Source organism: Thyridium curvatum (genome assembly GCF_004353045.1).
Source record: "Thyridium curvatum strain D216 chromosome Unknown NODE_9_length_649264_cov_80.371750, whole genome shotgun sequence".
Taxonomy (NCBI): domain Eukaryota; kingdom Fungi; phylum Ascomycota; class Sordariomycetes; order Thyridiales; family Thyridiaceae; genus Thyridium; species Thyridium curvatum.
Genome location: NW_022156764.1, coordinates 420,976 through 440,952, shown reverse-complemented (window position 1 = coordinate 440,952; position 19,977 = coordinate 420,976). Strand labels below are relative to the sequence as shown.

At 54.6% G+C, this 19,977-nt stretch overlaps 8 protein-coding genes across 8 annotated transcripts; 1 reads left to right on the top strand and 7 right to left on the bottom strand.

The window, feature by feature from the left end:
• Positions 1 to 2,320: 2,320 nt before the first annotated feature.
• On the bottom strand, positions 2,321 to 3,598 carry E0L32_002338 (uncharacterized protein; the record flags this gene model as incomplete). The annotated part of the gene is made up of 1 exon (XM_031136516.1): positions 2,321 to 3,598. The coding sequence occupies one exon, from the start codon at positions 3,596 to 3,598 to the stop codon at positions 2,321 to 2,323; it is 1,278 nt and encodes a 425-aa protein (XP_030988553.1).
• Positions 3,599 to 4,326: 728 nt separating this feature from the next.
• Positions 4,327 to 5,254, bottom strand: E0L32_002337 (uncharacterized protein; the record flags this gene model as incomplete). The annotated part of the gene is made up of 3 exons (XM_031136515.1): positions 4,327 to 4,751; positions 4,805 to 4,871; positions 4,931 to 5,254. The coding sequence occupies 3 exons, from the start codon at positions 5,252 to 5,254 to the stop codon at positions 4,327 to 4,329; spliced, it is 816 nt and encodes a 271-aa protein (XP_030988552.1).
• A 721-nt stretch (positions 5,255 to 5,975) lies between these two features.
• E0L32_002336 (uncharacterized protein) lies at positions 5,976 to 7,084 on the bottom strand (the record flags this gene model as incomplete). The annotated part of the gene is made up of 2 exons (XM_031136514.1): positions 5,976 to 6,898; positions 6,964 to 7,084. 2 exons carry the CDS (start codon positions 7,082 to 7,084, stop codon positions 5,976 to 5,978), a joined length of 1,044 nt encoding a protein of 347 aa, XP_030988551.1.
• An 884-nt stretch (positions 7,085 to 7,968) lies between these two features.
• E0L32_002335 (uncharacterized protein) lies at positions 7,969 to 10,431 on the top strand (the record flags this gene model as incomplete). Its single annotated transcript, XM_031136513.1, has 5 exons — positions 7,969 to 8,062; positions 8,197 to 9,515; positions 9,572 to 10,129; positions 10,196 to 10,312; positions 10,369 to 10,431. 5 exons carry the CDS (start codon positions 7,969 to 7,971, stop codon positions 10,429 to 10,431), a joined length of 2,151 nt encoding a protein of 716 aa, XP_030988550.1.
• A 218-nt stretch (positions 10,432 to 10,649) lies between these two features.
• On the bottom strand, positions 10,650 to 12,970 carry E0L32_002334 (uncharacterized protein; the record flags this gene model as incomplete). Its single annotated transcript, XM_031136512.1, has 5 exons — positions 10,650 to 10,833; positions 10,975 to 11,418; positions 11,490 to 12,424; positions 12,493 to 12,762; positions 12,821 to 12,970. 5 exons carry the CDS (start codon positions 12,968 to 12,970, stop codon positions 10,650 to 10,652), a joined length of 1,983 nt encoding a protein of 660 aa, XP_030988549.1.
• A 484-nt stretch (positions 12,971 to 13,454) lies between these two features.
• E0L32_002333 (uncharacterized protein) lies at positions 13,455 to 15,164 on the bottom strand (the record flags this gene model as incomplete). The annotated part of the gene is made up of 1 exon (XM_031136511.1): positions 13,455 to 15,164. One exon carries the CDS (start codon positions 15,162 to 15,164, stop codon positions 13,455 to 13,457), a length of 1,710 nt encoding a protein of 569 aa, XP_030988548.1.
• Positions 15,165 to 16,809: 1,645 nt separating this feature from the next.
• On the bottom strand, positions 16,810 to 18,099 carry E0L32_002332 (uncharacterized protein; the record flags this gene model as incomplete). Its single annotated transcript, XM_031136510.1, has 1 exon — positions 16,810 to 18,099. One exon carries the CDS (start codon positions 18,097 to 18,099, stop codon positions 16,810 to 16,812), a length of 1,290 nt encoding a protein of 429 aa, XP_030988547.1.
• Positions 18,100 to 18,484: 385 nt separating this feature from the next.
• Positions 18,485 to 19,723, bottom strand: E0L32_002331 (uncharacterized protein; the record flags this gene model as incomplete). Its single annotated transcript, XM_031136509.1, has 1 exon — positions 18,485 to 19,723. The coding sequence occupies one exon, from the start codon at positions 19,721 to 19,723 to the stop codon at positions 18,485 to 18,487; it is 1,239 nt and encodes a 412-aa protein (XP_030988546.1).
• Between the last annotated feature and the right edge of the window lie 254 nt (positions 19,724 to 19,977).

The following is a 19,977-nucleotide window of genomic DNA, read 5'->3' as shown; positions in this document are numbered from 1 at the left end:
CTTGCGGATCGCGTTAACTAGCCTGGCTTATGCCAGCGCCGATCGTACGACATAGAGCGTGTATTCGGAACACATAGTACACTTGGACGACCTTTTCCGGGAACAACATGGGCCGGACCGAGATATTGGTGCTAATCCGTCCTGTTAGCATAACTCTGAGCGTTTATGAAGCGTTGGTTGTTTTAGCCCCAAATCTGTCCTAATGTCTACTTCTACCTCCTCTTGACACGACATTGTGGCGAACCTGTTTGTCTACACAGATTGGGTTGGGGTGACTACTTTTGGTGCTAGCAAGAGGACTGCAAGACCACGCACTGCCGGCTGGCCTCTAGGACTTCCAATTTGGACGACCGGCCGGATATGTAATCTTGCTTGAGCAACCAGACGTGAGCAGAAGCAGCCCCCAGCCTCTAATTCAATGGGCCGGTTTAGTGGGGATCGTGGTGTCAGCCGGTGTTCATCCCTGAACATCGTGGCAAGTAGACCTAGCAGTAGATCAAGAATACAAGGATGCAAGATGTATTGTCGAGCTCGTCCCAATGGTGCTCGAAGCCTCTACGCTTTCGAGATGGCATACAACTGGCAAGCGTGACGAACTAGCCTTCTCTAACATCTCAGAAGTCTACCTAGGTAACTTGGAAATAAGCTTAAAGTGTTAGGCAATTTGACGGGGAATGCGAAGGGGGAGGCGCGGCACTGGGCCACGGCCAGAGTGGTATAATAGTCTACCGGTGAATGGCAAGCTTTCCGGCGGTCAAGTTTCCCGAAGCCAAGCTTCCGGTGACGAAGAAATATTTGAACCACAATGGCAGCTTCAAGGTCTAGGGAGTAAAAGGGGAGGATAAACGGTTCTGCCCTTCTGTCACATACTTCTAATGTGACCAAACGCTAGAAACATCCATCTCTGTCAGACAGGAAAGCTAAATAGACAAATGTCGCGATGAAGCAAACTCTTCATACTCGTAATCCAACTTAACAACACCATAACAGACCTTAAATTGACAGGAGACATGCTTGCTTATATCCAACTTGCATCACACTCAAGGGCCAACGTGCTAGCACACTCAAAGCACTCATAACGCTCAGTCAACCCGGTTCGTGGTGGTAGCTACTGGGCAGCTGGGACACTTGTCGTAGTTCATGTAAGCCCTGCCGGGGTGTTCCCAGCACACCCGTTGGTGCGTCTGGCAGTACCAGAACGTTGGCGTGTTCGTATAGTTGCACCCCCCCTTTGACCGTTTAGGGCAACTTTCCTTCTCTCTGTCGCAGGTGGGACAGCTCTTGTACTTGTTGTACGTGATGTCTTTATGGATGGAGCAGATTACCAACTCCGCCTCACATTCGACACAAGGCTCTGACTTTAGGTGCGTGTGGTCATGCGTGTCGCATACCTCCTGGTGCTGTTTGCAATAACGGCGCTTTCCCTTTCTGGCTGGACGGCAGTTCCCCTCGCGCCCACCCTCCTTTGGGCAATGATGAGTTACGCTCGACTTTTGCGTAGGCTTCAATACCGGCATCGTGACTAAGAAATGGTCTTAAAATTCAGAATCGGGCAGGACTGTAGACGGTCAAAGTTATAATCAGTGGGACAGACCATCAAGTCCCCGAGGCCCGAGTAATGGCAAGGCCTCCATTGTGTTCCACCTTTTACCTGGTCTTCATTGTCCTCCACCTTCGCCGTGATTTAATCTCGACCACATAGCAGTATCGACGGGCTCGTATAGCCGCCCTTCTGGTCCAACCAAGCTGGACACCCTATCTTGAAAGTGCACTTTTGGACGGCCAATTACGGCGCCATACATTAAAAGTGCACTTCTAAATGTCCAACATGTGAAAGACCATACCAATGTACTAGTCATTTTTGTCGGCTGAGCACCTCTAAACCCCAATTTGCCGTGGGTAGTGATGTAGCGACTCATGTGCCCTAAGGCGTGAGTCGATGCCATCCCGCCCTTCCCCGCTTCTTTCCTCTCTCTGCCCCTAATAACCGTCTCTCTCTCTTGGTAGACGTGATTAGCTATGGAATGGCACCAATGCAGATGAGTCCTACCAGCGGAGCCGTGGATCAGAAGCTGGGGAAGAGAATAGATGCCCGTAGAGTCTTCCAGTGCTTCATTGGATGCATCCAAATAGGCTGCATGGCGGCACCTGCTCGTGGGCTTTGGGCTCATTGTCGCAGCCGGCAGTCGACCTACATTTCCGAAGGGAGATCTCATGCATGCAGGCTTCATAGCAAAAAATGAGGCGAGGATGTGGCTTGGTCCATAGCGTCAACCCAGCTTTGTAGTGCTCTTCGACTCTGCACTAATTAGACCAGTATTCAGTCTTGGGAATCGCTTTCGGCATGCTTGGCATCCCAGATAATCTTCCATCTGCGAAGTAGCGCTCGTGCCTCGTTGATTAGCTCGTTTGACGCCATGCCTTGGATGACGAAACGCATAAGCCGTCTCGAAAGCGAGTACTTTTGATCGTAAGCTAACTTTCTGTAATGCGGGCCTGCAGTTGCGTCGAAAAGACTTTTCAGCTCCAATGCCTGGGCCGAGGAAGGCTGAAGGTCTGCTTCTAACTTGTCCTCGTCCTTCTCTTCCTCGTCGCCCTCGGGACCCCATTCAGCCCACACCCAGCTAGGCGGATCGCACGTCATGAACATCGGTCCGAGAACTGCACTGTCCCAGTCCAAGATGCCCGAGATGATGGGTTTACTAGTGTCTAAGGCATCGTTGATCAAGATGTTCCGGGGAGCAAGGTCAAGATGAGCTAGGGTAAACGGCGTATCACCTAGATAACCCATCTTCTCCATTTGCCGTGCCATGATGATGAACTGGTCAATGATGTCGGGCTTGAGTCCGCCGCGGGGACGGAGACGGAGCTCTTCGGCTTTCCAGGCCAGCAAGGCCGCCGTAAGCATTTTGCCCACACTGCTGGAGGCAGCAGAGGTGCGGAATGGTTGGGACTCTGAAGGGTCGACGACCGGGTACCAAGGGGCGACATGGAGCGGCGCAACGAGCGTCCTATCCGTGGACGGAAGGGTCAATCTGCCACTCATGCTGCTCTGGACCTGCAACATCTGGCCGACGACAGCACCGAGATCCTTGGCGATTCGGCATCGATCCGAGTAGGACATGTCCGCCATGCTTTGGTGCAATGGCACACCCGGAAGGCGGGTTTGGATCATGTAGGGCGATTGCAGCTGGTTCAGAGAAGTTTCGTCAAATGCCACGACGCTCGGAGCTGGAATGGATGTCTGTTCAAGGACAAAGCGCAAGGCAGCAACTTCGTTCCCGACCTGACCGGGCTGAAAGCGTGGAACTCGGAGGATGTACTGCAACGCTGTTTCGGGTTTGCCCATAGTTCGTTTCGTCAGACCGGTGATTCGGTTGTACCCCCCGCCATGCAGACGCTCCACGGCGATCACCTCGTCTGCAGCGGCATTGGCCCAGATGGTGCTCAGCGCAAGGAATAGGGCTCGGCCTTGGAACGTTTCGAAGGGCTCCTGGTCATAATAGATGGTAGAGGTCTCCGAGACGGAACTAGGCTGCGCATCTCTGCTGTTCGACAGCGATGTAGATGACGATGGGGATGAGGCTATCGGGGCCATATTGAAGTCGGCTGCTGGACTGAGAGAAGGCCCAATATGCAGCCGGCCCTTCAGCCACCAAGGAAAGTTAGTCAGGTAGAGATGCGGTCGGATTGTGGCGAAATAGCCAGTGGTTAATTCACTGTGGCTATCTACTGTGGCATGGCATGTCACGTGACCTTTTCTGGGATCCTCAGTAATTTGAATGAAAATGAATGAACTTTCTACTCTACGGGAAGTTTAGGGTCTGCAAGCCTCTTGTCGTGGTGTAGAGTTGACCTGGCTGACCTCGCGAAAACTATCCCTGAGCATGGCCCATCCGGTCTGAACCAGTTGCACTCAGCCCCCTGATCATGTCGTGGCAAGTGCCTGAGCAAGAACTTTAATGGGTGATTGTAGATGGCAAACTCAGCGCACTGTTAGGTTCTCATAGAGTTACTAATAAGGTGATATCAAGCCCTGCCTCCTGCTCTTTTATTTCACACTTGCTGCTTAGCCATACTGCCTGATGGAACGCCAGGATATTGAGCGGTAAGTTATGTGACATGAGGAATGATGGTAAGTTGGTGTCTATGTTCGAGTTTGAAGGAAAAGAAGAAAATATCAGGGGAAAGGTCTGAGAAAGATATTATTTCTAAGCACCAAACGAGTACACGCACACCATGATATCCTAAGCGGCCACCAAACCAGAGACGACGTTCGGATGCTGGAACGTACGTTCACATCAGAGCAACCATATCATGTTTAATTTACTCTCCACCTTCTATCTCGGCCATTCTGCGCGCGGCGGCCTCTGCACAGCTCCCGGATGCGTCTGACCCAGACTGAGATGAGACCTGGACAAATCGCGACTTCCAGAAGGTCCACCGCTCCGTCGACAGCCCTCCAGATCCGCGGAACAGTTCTCCAGGGGCAGTAATTTCGTTAAACTGCGCATCGCTCTCGCCATTACGCGTACAATCGTAGAGGTACTTGCCAGCGTGCTCTATCCAAGACGCGGCCGCAGCAACGTAGCAGTCACCGAACTCACCCTGGGTCGTTTCGAGCGCATCCCTGAGGGTCCAGATCGCAAAGTTCGGCTTCCACGGCACTATCCTGGCGCCGAAAAGGCGAGCATAAAAGGCATTCTTGTTGATCCACTGCTCTTGAGAGGACTCATCGCCTTCCTTGGGGCCTGTAGCAGCGGCGTTAGCATCTCCGCGACGTATCCAGACAGGGATCTCTGACCTGTCCATGTGTCTCGAAAGGCTGATCCCGCCAGCGGCAGATCTTTCCAAAGACGCTCTTCATTTCCCTGCGAGAGTTGGATCAGACATGGCACACACATACAGGAGGCGGGATTACTTTACTCACCCAGAACGTGACTGTCACTGGCGGAAGTGTCTGCAGCTCGCGGATGACACTGATGAGCTTGTCCTGGGACTCGTGGTTGTGAGGGATCTGGCATGCGATCTGGTCTACATCTGTCCAGAACCCCCAGATGAAGTCCTCGGCGCTGCTCGCATCACCACCTTCTTGCCTAAGCGGGCACAAGGCGTCGATGGATTGAGCGACTTCTCTTGCTTTTACCGGGCTCTCGGGCTGCAAATACTCGCTGAGCACTTTGAAATAGCTGTGCCTCGGGCTGGAAGCGTCATCCGACGACAGCTGCCTGAGCGTGAATTTTATTGAGCCCATCGTCCAAGACTGGTGTTTGAGGATCTTGGCGAACGTTTGAATGAACGCGAACGTTTCTAGCTTGTGATGATGTACCACGTATCGCGCAAGCGATCAGGGGCCTGTCGATCTCCCACGTGAAACTGCGCTTTTGCTGGCCCCTCTCAATCCCCTCATTTTAGCGCAATAGGACAGCGTGTTATGAAGCATCTTGAATCATCTTGATCCCTGTGAAGGGACAAGAAAACCCATCGAAACTCCATTTACTATGTATGATGAGGTGTCCCTGTTTCTATCCCTTTATGGTATCGAATTTGAGTTCAGTTGATACATATGCCAGCTATCTACAGTGCCTGGGTCTCTCACGCATAAGTTGAGGAGGCAGTGTAGAGGTTCCCGAGATGAGCGGGCACGGCAGATCAATAGAGCAGGACGATGGATGTGCCGTTGGAACATTCAACGTAAGTCCATTCACTGAACTGCGCCGTCAATGGGCTGCGGAGATCAGACTTGGTGTTCCGGATCGAAAGGTTGCGGATCGCAGCTCAGCTTTCAACATATGCTGGCAACACCAATTAGACACTAATGACAGCACGCATACTTGAAAGATGATCCAGTGGAATACACTTGCTTGACCAAAATCGGCAAGTACCTAGATATTTTTGTGGAGCGGACGCAGATTGGTATATTTTCCATATTTCCATCCCCAGCAACTCAAAATCTGTTTCCAAACTAACCACATTCACAGCTTCGATGCAGGCCCGAGCTGCTTCTCAAGCTCCAGAACCTTGGGCATCTTGATCTCCCCGACCCGCAGCTTGCTCAAGTCCGGCTCGTACCCTTCCTCCACCAGCACATACGGCCCCATCGGCACGATGCCAAAGGGGTGCATATACGTGTGCGACTTGATGTAGTTGTCCTTGATGTGCGTGAAGTCGGTCGACTCGCGGAAGCCGGGCACGTTCCAGTACAGGTTCTTGAGCCAGTTGTTGATCTGCGGGTAGTCGTGCCGGATCGTGCCGAGGTTGCACTTGAAGGCGTAGGCGTAGATGCTGTCGAAGCGCACGGCCGTCGCGTAGGCGCGCACGTCGAGCTCCGTCAGGTCGCGGCCGAGGATGTACGGCCCGCCGTTGGACGCGATGATCTTCTCGAGCTTGTTGAGCGCGGCGAAGACGGCCGGCAGGTGCTGGTCGTACGCCTCCTGCGTCCGGGCGAAGCCGGGCTTGTACACGCCCGAGTTGAGGTCGCGCTGCATCCAGGCCGTGATCTCGTCGATGGCGGCTTGGTGGTGCTCCGGGTAGAGGTCGAGCTTGGCCTTGTCCTCCGGCAAGATCGAGTTGAACGACGTCTGCAGGTCGCGCATGAGCTCTGCCGATTCATTGTTCACAATGCTGCTCGTCTTTGTGTCCCACAGCACAGGGACCGAGTAGCGGCCCTTGTACTCCGGGTCATCCTTGAAGTAGATCTCATGGAGATACTTGGCATTGAACAAAGGATCTGCAGTCGCGCCGGGATACTCCGAATCGTTGGCCGGGAACTGCCACCCCGGCCAGCCAGAGTCGTCGCCTTTGGGAAACGGCCTGACCACGGTGATGGGAATGATGTCCGTCAGTCCTTTCAGGTGTCGGACAAGATTCGCGCGGTGGGCAAAGGGGCAGAACAAGCCTGGCTCAAGGTCAGTGTCTCCCGGAAACGACACTCCTCGTGACGTCGGGTCCCTTGCTACCCACCAATGTACATCCGGTAGCGGTCTTTCTCTGGCGGATGTTGGCTGCCCGGTGCGACTTTTCCATTCCATGATCGTGCTGGGCCGTCACCGATAGTGGCCGCCGGTCTTACAGGAACAGACATTGTCAAGGCGCGTTGTAGTGGTTAAATGAATTGTTGAGTTGTTGCTGCCTTGGGCTCTTTAAGACGCTGGAATAGCCTCAGCCAAAATCAGGGCTGACTGCTGAGTGCTGGAGTCGTCGTGCTGACCAGCCATTGATTGATCGAATGGATGGCGGGGCAACCTGGCACATTCCGAAATCTACCTAGGTAGCTAGTGGCCGGAATTGATTAATCATCCATCTTCGTTCCACTGCAATGATCGAACACTTCCAACTTGACACATATACCGGCCAACTAATTTCCAAGTCGAGATGTGTTCCAAAACACCCGAAGCCTGACAATGGCCGTGGATGTTTGTCAAGGCAGTTGGCGCGACCTCCCGGTGCCAGGCCAGATACTCAGGAGCCCATAGTTAAGTCTGCCAACTGCCAATCAACTGTCACTTCTTTCGACAAGCACACAGCATGCAGCCACTCAAGTTCCAGGGGCAATCTACTTTAGAGGAGACGATGGTCATTATTGAGAGCTGTGGCTTGGGATATGCTAGAGCACAGCCCGGTCCGTTTCTGGCAATTTTTGAGTTATCAAAGAGATGCAGAATAATTGTTAGCAGTCTCATGCTTTGTACTCTGTTGTTCGCTTTGTGGTTTTCAGATCCTTTGGTATCACGTTCCTTTATGTTCATATGTTCCCCTTGTTAAGCTAGTACCTGTGCTACGCCACAAGTCGACCTCTGTTTTTCAACAATCAGATCAATCACTCAAAACTATATAAAATATCCACCATCTTGATACTCACTTCACCAGCTCAACCCTTAACATAACTTCCTTCTGCAACACTATAATTCAATCTGGAAAAACTGCATTCGAATAAATTAGCCAACAAACGAACAGAATCGCCACAGCATGTCTAGCTTCATTGGCCTCCAATGCTTGGTCTGTGAGAATTCCATAGCCCGGCTCCCCGGCGTTGAACCAGTGGAGCTCAAGTTCCGAATTCGTAAGTAGACTAATCACATCTTCACTCCTTCTCTTATAGCCTTCTAGCATTCTAGTCTTCTGTCGGGTGCCTCGAACCCACAACTACTTGGCCACTCTTTGGGTCGACGTTAAAGCTAAGAAATATCGTTATAGTGTTTGCGGTTGAGGGACGATGGGATGAGCCCCACGTTGTCGACGTTTCCAACCTCGATTTTGACGATGACATACACGGTTATGAGATACCTCTCCCGGATTCCCAAGACACGGTTGCTGTTCATGTTTCATTAGGATGCCATTCTGGCCCCTGCACGTCAGACCCCTCGACCACTTGTGGCTTTGGTTATCCGATCCACGACGTTTGTTGGGAAATGCTCAACGCTTGTCGTTCTAGCCGGGCGCAAGATCTGACCGCTCTTATACGCCGCCACCTATCTCTTCCTCCCAATGAGGTGCCACACATCGGTCATTGTTCTGGAATTCCCGAAATTCGCGACGATGGTCACGGCCATCCCTTTCATTTGCTAGGGTGGGATCCCAACAGCAAGATTGCATACCCGCCGCTGAAAGATGTGGTCTTGCCTCCCATTGCAAGTCGCATATCTCCTACCTCCCGAGCTCCATCGGATCATGATTTGCTTTCCATGCTTCCTCTCGAGATTGTGCAGGAAATTCTGACTTGGCTGCCTTCTCCGGACGTTAAGAACTTCCGGCTGGCGTCTCGCGTCGCTGCAACTACTATCCTTTCTGATTTCTTCTGGAAATCTCGCTACGGTGGTGGCTTGGAGCTCGCGTATCTGTATGATGCTCCCTTGTCTGATCCGACCATGCGTGGACAATGGCGGTCTATCTATCTTAGGGATAGAGATCTTCATACCAGCCAAAACGACGCTACGAGGCGGTTTGCGGTCTGGGGCCGTTGCCTAAACATCTGGAACGTGATTGACAAGTTAGGCTCTTGTCAAGGAACCAGTGGCTGCGGAATCCTTGATTCCTCTACGGAAGACTATACAACCATGCAGTGGACCGACGCTAGCCACGCGGTGCAGTGGGATCTCCAGGGGGGTAATGACCTGAGATCAAGGTGCCTCTTTGAGCGAGTCGCGACAATCTCATCGACTACGAGACAGGTGTGCGTCTCAATCTTTGTCTTTCGCGATACCTGTTATATCTCTGGCCTCCGGTTCGTTGACTGCGATGGCTCTTCGACTCCTATCGGCTATGTCCGTAAAGGTTCTGAGGTGTGCATCCCTCTACCAGTTGTTGGGCCCAGTGAGATGCCCTTGACTGGATTTCTTCTCACACTAAGCCGCGACGGCATCCACGGAATTGCCGTGGAAACCAAGGAGGAATCTTCTAGCTGGGTTGGAGAGTGCAAGGAGCCAGGAACTCACAAAGACATGTTCACCAGAAGGCTTACATGGGAGGTGTCAGGTACACCAACAGGCCAGTGGCTGGTCAAAGGAGGATTCGATGTGAGTTGCCAGCCCCAGTTCAATCTTGAAAACACGATGACTAACAGCATAAAAAGGACTCTAGGCTGGTTTCGCTGTCAACATCAGTCGGCACAGCGCGGACAGAAGTGCCGCGAAATTACCGCCCCGACGAGATCCAGAATCACGCCATGTGGCGGGCCAAGACGTCCAAGACATCTCCGTATCTGGAGTATTCTATGTTGGAGCACTACTTGGAGGGCCCCCGTTGCTTGCGAGCATGGGATGACCTTACCGTGAGCCATCCTGGCAATCTGCCACCCCAGGGACTGGACTTTCAAATAGGCAGCAGCCTCTTCCAGCAGGACAACGGCTTGAAAGAATTCCCACTTTCGTGGATGAGCTTTGATCCCGCTATGGTGTCAGAGGTTGACGTCTACTGTTCAATCTCACACTCGAGAATCAGTGGATTCCGGGTCGGCGACAACCAAATTGGACACTGCATGCCTGGACCCGCCCGCTTCCAGCTGAAGATCGACGGACCAGGCGGAGAGCGCATCACAAAGATTACAACCGTGTACAGGACCCTCACTGCTCAAGAGGGGAGAGATCTCAACCACGCCAGAGAATTTCCCAAGAAGCTGTGCAACATAATTGTATGTCCTGAATACGCTTGCAGAGATGACATTGTGTGAATTGTTGTGCTAACTAGACATTCACAGATCTATACGAATCGCGGTCAAGTCCTCGTCGCTCCTCCAGGCCCCAATATTGAGAAGATGAGTAGATACGTCCACTCGACCCTGGAACACGACGCAATCACTGGATTCTACGCTCCAGTAAGTTGAAGTTTCCGTCCTCTCAATATTTGACTGTTATTAATCAATCTCTATAGGTAGAACACGGATTTCTTGATCTCGGTATTGCATACCAGTCTGCTGTTCAAAGTCTGCACTGAGCAATGAGTTGCAGATACACCCCATCACGCTTGCATATGGTGCTGCTTCACAGGCTCAAGCCTCGATCTCTTTCCCCTTAGCGGGGTTCTTTCACTGCTGGATATATTGTTTGCAGAGACAATGTCAAGCTGGGAATGGATTGGATTTTCCATCTGTTCAATATTCGGGTTTCCGTTTGGTTTTTCCCCTGGTTCTATGTCATTTCCCCTCCCCATTTTCATTCTGTTTCGTTTTCAATTTGTTTTCGAATTGTCTTTTCTGTCTCATTTCCTTGTTCGTTCTGTAGGTCCTCTTCGGCTTCCTTTCCTATCTCCTGTTCTGGTTTCGACGTTTGTTTCCATTCCGATTTCGTCATCCCCAGTGTCTTGTTCCTCAACCTGTCATTGAAGAAAAGGATGCTACTATAGATATTAAGGCGCACTATGGCAAAACTTCAAAAAAGAAAAAAAAATACACATCTCTCCCCAAGCTCCTCTCATCTCACCCTCGAGATCTTGAACCCACCGGGCACGCGCCTCTGAAACACCCCCTCGCGGTCATACCTGGCCGCCACCTCCCCGATGAACCGCACGTTCTCGGCCCCGTAGCTGCCCAGCACGTCCTCCGCCCCGTCCGCGTAGTTCATGTAGACAAAGTCGACGAGCCCGCCGACCGACGCGGCGTAGGCCCTCGCCTGCGCGGCCATGGCGTACAGCCGCGCCTGCGCGAGGGCGTAGTCGGCCTCGCTCGAGGAGACGGACACGGCCGGGTTCCATATGATGGCATTGTGACTGCCGCCGCCGCTGCTGTCGAGGCCGAGCACGTTCCCGCCCTTCCTCTTGCTGATCTGCGCCATGTAGGACGGCAGGGGCTGGAAGAACATGCCCGTGTTGAAGTTGTCGGCTCCTATCTCGGCGGAGAGCGAGGAGACTAGGGTTTCGAGGAGGGCGATGCAGCGGCGTAGGATCCGCGGGTCGTTGCGGAAGGTCAGTGTGATGGAGGCGTCCCTGGTGCATCAAGAGTCAGTTTAAAAGTTTGCTTCGGAGAAGATGTGCATGACAATGAGAGAAGAACCTACTTCGTCCCGCCAGGGAGCTGCGAAGCAAACGCCGCCTCGGCCATGGTCTGCAGGCTCGTCGAGTTGGCCAACGCGGGCACGTCCCTCAGGCCGTCAAACGCCGTCGACACGTTGCCCTGCCCCTGGGTGTTGACGTAGATGGCCCCGGCGTACGGCTCGCGCATCACGCTCGCGTTTCGCATGATGAAGGTGATCAGATGGTTGTGCTCCAGCACGGCCGGGTCCATGTCCGCGAACCCCGTCACCGCATCGACCAGCGCGTCAAACCCACCGGACGACACGGTCCGCAACTCCCGGTACAGCTTGCGTGACGGCAGCGCCTCCAGGTCGAACCGCGTGACGATACCAAAGTTGCTGCCTCCACCCTTGAGCGAACGCCACAGATCCGCATTCTCGCCCGCGTTGGCATTGACGACGCTCCCATCAGCCAGCACAACCTCATAGTTGACCACGGTGTCGCACCCGAACCCCATCTCCCCGGAGAAGAACGAGTTGCCCCCGCCCAGCAAGAACCCACCGACGCCGACATCGCCGTCCCGCCCGCCGGTGACGGTAACGCCACCCTCCCGCTCCAAGTCGGCGTACACGTCCCTCCACCGCCCGCCGGGCTGGATCCGGGCCGTGTTGGTCGCGGAGTCGTAGGTGCTCCCGTTCATGCGGCTCAGGTCGATCGTGACCCCCGCCGCGACGTTGTTGCTGCCGCGGAAGCCGTGCCCGCCGCTGCGCACGGCGATGTGCCAGTCTCCCGCCCCGCCGTTGACTTTCACGAGTGTGCTTATCGCGGCCGAGACCTCCTGCGTGTTCTCGGGCAGGACGAGGCACCAGGGCCGCTGGCGGGCGCTCTCCGAGTACCACGTCCGGATCTGCGGCTCGTAGGCCGGGTCGGGGGGCAGGAGGACGCGGTTGCCGAGGCCGGCGGTGATGAGGGCGGCGCACTGGCGGTAGAAGAGGTGGTGAGTTAGGGTCGTGAGGTGCGTTTTCAAGTCACTGGAGTGTGACTTACAGGAAGGGCTGCGCTGGTGACATTGTTGGATAAGGTCTGATTACCAGAAGACTGGCGAATGTGTAAATGTGACGATGAGAATGTGGTCAAGGCCGAGGCGAGACTGCCTGCGGAAGCAATGGCAGCAAGTGAGAGTCTCATCTTTCTCAACGGCAAGGAGAGTGAAGTCAAAGGAAGGGGGCCAGTGCAGCGCAGAGAGAAGCTACTGAACCAGAAGACAACGCCATCATATAAGTGCGAGCTTCTGCCAACCTTATATCCTTTCTCAAGCTTAACTTCAAGCTTAGTAACTTGAAGACAATCCCCCTTATCATCGTGACAGTATTACCCGGAATTGGCCCACTGAACCGTGAAGGCCAGGGATGTACGTCGTCACAGCCTTAAGTAATACGCGTATCCAGCCGTGGTATCGGAGTGTGGATCGACCAGGTTGAAGAGGATCATCAATGCGGGCGGGAGCAAGGGGGTTGAGATGCATGTTTAACCATATTTGCGGGACATTTCCGACAAAATGACACACGAAGACCCTGACAGGACCGAGGTGGCGCAACACGCGTATCCAGGGCCAAGCATGGTGATATCAAATGCTGAGATTCGACCGAGCTGCGTACTCGCACAGGGCAGTGCTCGGACTTAAGACGTGAGGAGAATACGCGGAGTCTCGTAAGCCAGCCTCCATGCGTTCGTCGCCAGAACATACTGTCGCCCATTACTCACGAGTCGCAATCCTCCAGAGCAAAGGCGAGGCGCATTCGAGGAGCGAAAACCAGTAACACCGATCCGATTACGACAATAGAGCAAGACAAAGCAATCACTTCAATAAAGAACCACGGCCAATCGGTAAAAGTCTAGCCTCAATTTCAAGAAGTCAGGGTATCATGGGATCTATCCAGGAAAAAAACAACGCAAATCAGACACTCTGATCTCTGATCTCTCTGACGATGGCAAACCAAACAAACGTCTTAGCTATACCAAGTCCCCTTCCTGCCCAGGTCAAGGCTGTGTAGGATCCGGCACCGGTCCGTCTGGCACACCTTCTCCCGATCGAGGAACTTGAATTTGGGCCCAAACGGCCCCGTGATGTAGTGGTACTGCCCAAACAGCCTCCACTGCCGCGCGTCGCCGAGGCCGTACGTCTCGTCGCCCCAGGGGCCCTCAAAGTGGAACCACGAGGTCGCGAGCCCCGGGTTGACATCGGCGGGGATGAGGCTCTTGTACGCCGTCTCGTTACGCTTGGCCTCGGCCCCGAGGATATCCATCTGGCGCTCCTCTTCCCGGTCCTCGATGTAGTCGTAGTGGTAGCCGTAGTAGTTCTTGGCCGGGTCCCAGATGGGGCCCTTGTCGGTCTGGTCGTGCAGCAGGCCGAATGGCAGGACGTAGGGGTGCTCGCCGGGCAGGGCGTACATGGCGTGGCTGCCGACGGCCGAGTAGATGACGGGCCGCTCGGGCCTGCGCATCGGCCCGTCGCTGTGCGGGTAGAACTTCTCGAGGGCGTCCCAGGCGTAGGCCTGGCCGCCGGCGTGCTCGCTCAGGAACAGGGAGCGCGGCTGGCCGTTCTCGAAGCGGATCATGCAGTGCTCCCAGTCGCCGACGTGGTTGCCGAAGCGGATGTTGAAGACGGTCTGGCCGAGGTTGTACGAGTAGAAGAAGAACCAGAAGGCGTCGAGGACACCCGACCCCTTGTCCACGAGCACGAGCACGGCGGGAGCCTTGGAGTAGCCGCTGGAATCGGGCTTGTATCGCGGGATGAACGGGACCTGCTCGCCGGCCACCTCCTCGTAGTTCCTCTTGCGACGGCTTTCACGGAGTCGCGAGTCGTGCGGCGGCCGCTTCTCTCCGACGTGGTGCGGAGGGCGTCTCGTGTCGATATGTTCCGGGCTGGAGACCTTGCGAGGGTCAGAGATGCGGTGCAGCGGATGGTCCTTGTCCACATCAAACCAAGTGGTGTCGTCGCCGGCAAAGCCATCATTGGGGTTCGGCCGCAGTGGGACTTCGTCTCCCTCCTCCGTGAACTCAGCAGGCTCGCCCTCGCGGTTGTGCAGCCACTCGGGTCTATCCTCAACATCGACCTCACTAGTGAGATAAACCATGTCGAGGATGGAGTTGAACTTGTGCAGCTCGTTCAGGGAAACAGGGAACGAGCTGTTGAACTCTCCTTTGTGGGTGTACGGCGACATATGGCGGACGAATTCCGCGATGTCCGACGGCCAAAAGTTCTCCTGCGAGTACAGGTGCACCAGCGGCGCATGGTTGAGAACGTAGTCGGGAATGCCCTTGAGCTTGCGGCCCTTGTTCGGACCTTCCCGCCTGGCCTCGGACTCTTTCCATGCTTGTGCCTTTTCCTCGACGCTCAGCAGCCTGGGTTCTTCTTCGTCCAGCGACCGCAGCTCGATGTTGCGCAGCTCGTGGTTGTCGTCGTCGTCGTGACCAATGCCGGTGCCCGGAAGCGCCGGAGGATCCCACTTGACGTGCCACAGGCCGCAGAGGCTAAACCAGCGGCAGCACTGCCGGTCGAGCCAGTGGGGGCTCGACGAGATCCATTGCTTGTCTCGTCGGCGCTCTTCGGGAGTAGGAGGAGTCGGGTTCAGGACTCGCGGCAGCACCGAGGTGAAGAGGGCGATGACGACGACGACCGAGCTGAAGGCGGCGAAGCGCCGGAGGGTGATGTACATGGCTCCGGGAGAAGCCTACACTTCTCTGATGCTGTGATGGCGGCAAAATAGGAGATATTTGTCGAGAGTAAGAGAGGGAGGCTGGAAAACTGTGTTTTGTCGGTGTTTGGTGCGGTGTCGGCGCTTTCTTCCGGAGAGGCCGGCAGCAGCGGGCGGTCAAGATCAAATGGGTGGGGGGTACGGATGCGGGCACAAAACAAGGGTATTAGGATAAGGACAAGGGAACCTAATGGGAAACAGGCCGCGACTCCATGTTCGCAAGGAAAAATGACCGTGAATGGCGAAAGGATATGTTCGTAGGAGAGGAGGAGGGAAGAAAGACGAGAGAGAAACAAGTCCGTTTGTCGGGTTGGGTGCAAGAAAGTTGGTCACCCACCCCAAACACTCAGGAAGGATCGGCTTCCAGTCGTCACAGCGTGCTGTGTCAGACTCAGCGCCTGCGCCCGCTAAACGACGACCCCCAACAGGCCACCAGGGATGCTCACTAATACCTGCGAGAGCCAGCGTTTCGGCACTCTGAAGTGGGGTACAGGGTACTTGGATATGCGGGGACCAGTCCCTGCAAGGGCCAGCCTTGGAGGCCGGCTGACTAAATGCAGGGCGCCCGGTCCCCTTTTTGGCGCAATATTCAGCACTACTAGGTCCGTCCATAAGCCGGACACGACTCGGCCACGCACCACCTTTCCCCTCGCCTCATTGGCCCAGGTGGCCCACCCCGGCAGATGCACCTCCGGTCAGCGGATGTCTCTCGGCATGTGCCGACCCTGGTCCATCTGCGACGCTGCATGACTACCTTTCAAGCAAGAGGACGTATCTCATCCAAACAAGAGAGCATGAGGTCTGGTGTTGCGCTTGCTGTGATCCATTCCATGTGGGTGTTCAGCCGTTGAGTGATGGATGATCTACTTAGTCTCTCAGACTGTATTGCTGCAACGCGAGTCTAGATACCTAGGTAAAGAAGTAGCTATCACAACCCCTCTATCATTCCGACATCAGAGGTTTCGAGCGTTTTAGCACTTTCAGGCTCTTGCTGCCCGGTATAAGACTCGCTGCAGATGTGTAGTTAGCAGTAAGTGTGGCCGACTATCTGCTTGCTCTCGATCCAGGTTATTCCAGTCTCAGAATGGTGGTGCTTTTGCCAGCCTGTAAGGCTCAAGACAGCGCTGTTTGCCTCAAGGTGTTCCGCGATTGGGTCGTCCAATGGGTGCCCGTGACTCGTAAGCCACAGTTGATAGGAGGCTCGAAGCTCCGCGGAAATTAATAGTCGTTGGCACCCTAGAACCTTCTCCTGGGGGGCATCATCATAGGGCTTTGCGTCAGGCTTCGACCCCCACAGGAGTAACTCTGCCTGCCCGTCTGGACGTTCAATCACCACGGCGCCCAAGACACCAAGCCTCTTCACACTGCGGCTGTAGGGCCAGAACGGGCGGTTGACATGGACAACACCATGTCTGTACTGGGGCTGGCTTCGTTGCCGTGGCCAGTAGTGCAGAAACTTGCACTTTTCCGATAAATGAATCTGGAGTGAAAGAATTCGTGACGCCTGGAATGCCCTCTTCCAGAGAGGGAAATAATTCCGAGAAATGCTAATCCGCTCCATTCTGGCCTCACACAGATCGTACGACATCCCTGTATGTTTCCTCTTTTAGTAATTGCCCAGCTTTCCATGGCCGGGGTAGAGCAACTCACGTTCCAACTCATGACCTATCCTCCTCGACAGGTACAATTCAAGAACTCCATGCATCTCCTGGACAGATATCATGTCCATACTTCCGCTCATCACAAGTACCAGATACGAGGCCTTTTGGTAAACTTGCTCTTCTACCCTCAGCTTCTCGAGCACAATCACAGGGCGCTTGCGAAGGTCAGACAGAAGCGCACAGTTCAGAATTCCAAGATACAAGTCGGTAGGGACGATTGGTGATCTACCCTCCTCCTCTGTGCAATCTTGGCACTTCTGCAAGGGGCATATGAACATATCAGTGGTTGTGTTATTTGCATGTGATTCCATGTATGACACGTGAGCGTGGCCATCGGGATGCCGAGCTGCGGGCAACTCGACCAACTCGACAGATTGATCTTTGTGGACAAAGCCGCTCGCATCTCTTGCGAAGAGCGATTCATCATAGATGGCGAAAATAGACTGGTCTCTGGAAACCCGCAAGATCTCTTCCTGCAAACGGCCGAATGCTTTGCAGCCGCCTTCGCCGTAAAGTAGCGGCATGTTGACCGAGAACAGTCCCATGAGACAGTAGGCTCCATCCTCAGGACGGCTAGTACCACGATTCGCTGTCCAGTTCATCCGCTGCGAGACGCTGAAATCATTCAGAGATTCTTGGACCGTTTCTGGGTCCTGCGGGTACCGGCGATTCAGGACTGATTGGGGAATACGAGTGATAGTTGACAGGTGCTGTGAAAGATTTCTTGTTGGCTGGTGCCAGTCTTTGGTGTACCCATATCTCGAGGTGCCTTTTTCTCCAATGTATGTCCAGAACACATCAAAGAAGACAACGTGATGGGGGCCAATGAGTTCTTGCAGTGTCCAGCCTCTTCTGAACCATCGGCAGGGATGGAGTCCACTCAGGTCATCCTCACGACCTTCCGGAAGCTCGAAGTCGCTCAGGTATGCATAGCAAACCTTAGACGAGGCATACCAATTAAACATGGAGTTGATCGCCTCAGAAAGTTCGGCGCTGCTGCTCTTGTCAATGCAGCAGGTATCGATCCACACATACTGCAAGCCATCTATTGTAGCCTGGATGCAGCTGTAACTAACTTTCTTGTACCCCTTCATGAGACTCAGCTCATGTCTGGGCCGGCAGATGTCTTCGTAGAGTACTTCTTCATCCTCCCATGTGTGAGAGAGGATAGCGTACTCCGGTGGTGAAGCAACAAATGTCTCCAACTTGCGAGTGTGGACATTGAGCAATCTCATCTTGCTTCTCGGAGCCCAGTTGCTTGTGTTGTACGTGGATTGAGATGCGGATGTATTTTACTTCAGGCGTTGAGAATAGAACAAGGCTGAGTTATCACAGTGAGAGTGAGAGAGGGGGAGGGAAGGTTGCATATCGTACCTATTCTTCCACATCACCTGACTGAGTCTCTCTGATAGGAGCATGCAAGTCTGATGCTCCGCCACAGCGCTTAAGGATACAAATGAGAGTGAAGCGCGGCCTTTAGCCGAAGGTAATACTTGTACATTGCCCGATCTCATAAAGGGTGAGAATGGAATGGCATACACGACAGATCTGTATCCGCTCAAAACACAAATGGGTATCTTAACGCACGTCTGTTCCCTCAGGCACTCCAGTAAAACATCCTCACACATCAACCATATCCGTGTCACCGGCAGAGAACCCTCCCACATCATCCTCCCCAAGCTCATTCCACGTCCCTGGCGTCGGGGTCGACACATTCTGCTCGCCAGCACCGCTCCCTTCCAGAGTTGTCGCCTCGGCCGCGGCCGCACCTCCCCTCCCTCTCCCGCCGCCTCTCGGCCTCCCCTTCGGCCGCCCCGTCCCCTGCAGCAGCCGCTCCTGGGCCTTCTTCGCCCGCAGCGCGCTCTCGTGCAGCTCCGCCCTCTGGCGGCGGTGCCTCAGCCGCGACTTGGCCAGCTTCACGGGCAGGCTGTCGTCCTCCTGCGCGACGTCGTCGCCGTCGCCGCCGCCGACGCGCTCGTACTGCTTCCCCTCGGTCGCGTAGACCGTCACCTCGTCCCGCTCGGCCTTGCGCTTCTTGATGGCCATGAGGTGCTCGAGGAAGCGCGCCTGCGGGCGCCGCTGGTTGCGCACGTCGCCGTGCACCTGGATGAGGAAGCCGTTGGTCTCGCGCGTGCGGTGCAGCCGGTTGTCCGGGTGGCTGCCGTGGTGGGAGCGCAGGTCTACCGGCGTGAAGTTGATGCGGGCCGAGCTGGCGGCGAGCAGGTCTACGTCGTCACGGAGTTGGCGGAGGGCCGGAAGGCCGCTTTGCGAGTCGTGGCGAGTGAACAGCATCTCTGTGCCTATGTTGCTGGCCCATTGCCCTGTGAATATCCTGCCGCGATAGGAGACGAGGGGGTCGGGGCTGTGTAAATCGAGGATCTGAATCTCAGTCGGATCCTCTTCCTCTGGGCCTGGCTTCTCCATCTCCCTGGCTGCGTGAGCCTCGTTTCTGCCCGTCCGTCTGCCCTTGTTTAGAATCTTCCGAGTTGACTGGCCGTCGTTGGAGTCATTATCGTTGTCTTCATCGTCTTCTTCTCGCTCCATCTCATTTTCACCGTTATCTGAGCCACCGCCCGTTTGATCGTTGGCATCGCCCTCGTCTTCCATCATTTCCCTGTTCGCGCCTTGCATCGCTGGCGGATTCAATAGGGGATTGACCCATGTTCGAAAACCGCCGCGGGTATGGTGAACGATGTAGTCCTCTCTGCGATTGAGGAAGTCGGGGATAGATAAGTCGAGGGTGAGGTAGTAGGTCTCTGTTTCTGTCGCCGAATACTCGTATTCCCAGTCCGAGTCGTCGCCATCTGTGACTGGAGCAGCAGACGCGGGCTGGGAAGCCACGTCGGAGCTTTCAGCCATTGGGCCTAGATGCGATGATGACCCGATCCCAATGTGCGCTGGGGTACATGGAGTCCAAGGCAGAATATGAAGTGAATGTGAGGGGCAGAGAGAGGTAAAGGTTGGAGGTTGGAGACTGATGTCAAAAAGTCCAAGAACGCGTTGCGTGGGTACTGGCCGGCATTCTTCAAGACAAAGCTCCAGCGATGAGCGAATGGCGGAGCACCCAATGCCACCCCTGGCAGCGTGCAAAATATAGCGGTCTAAGCAGGCAG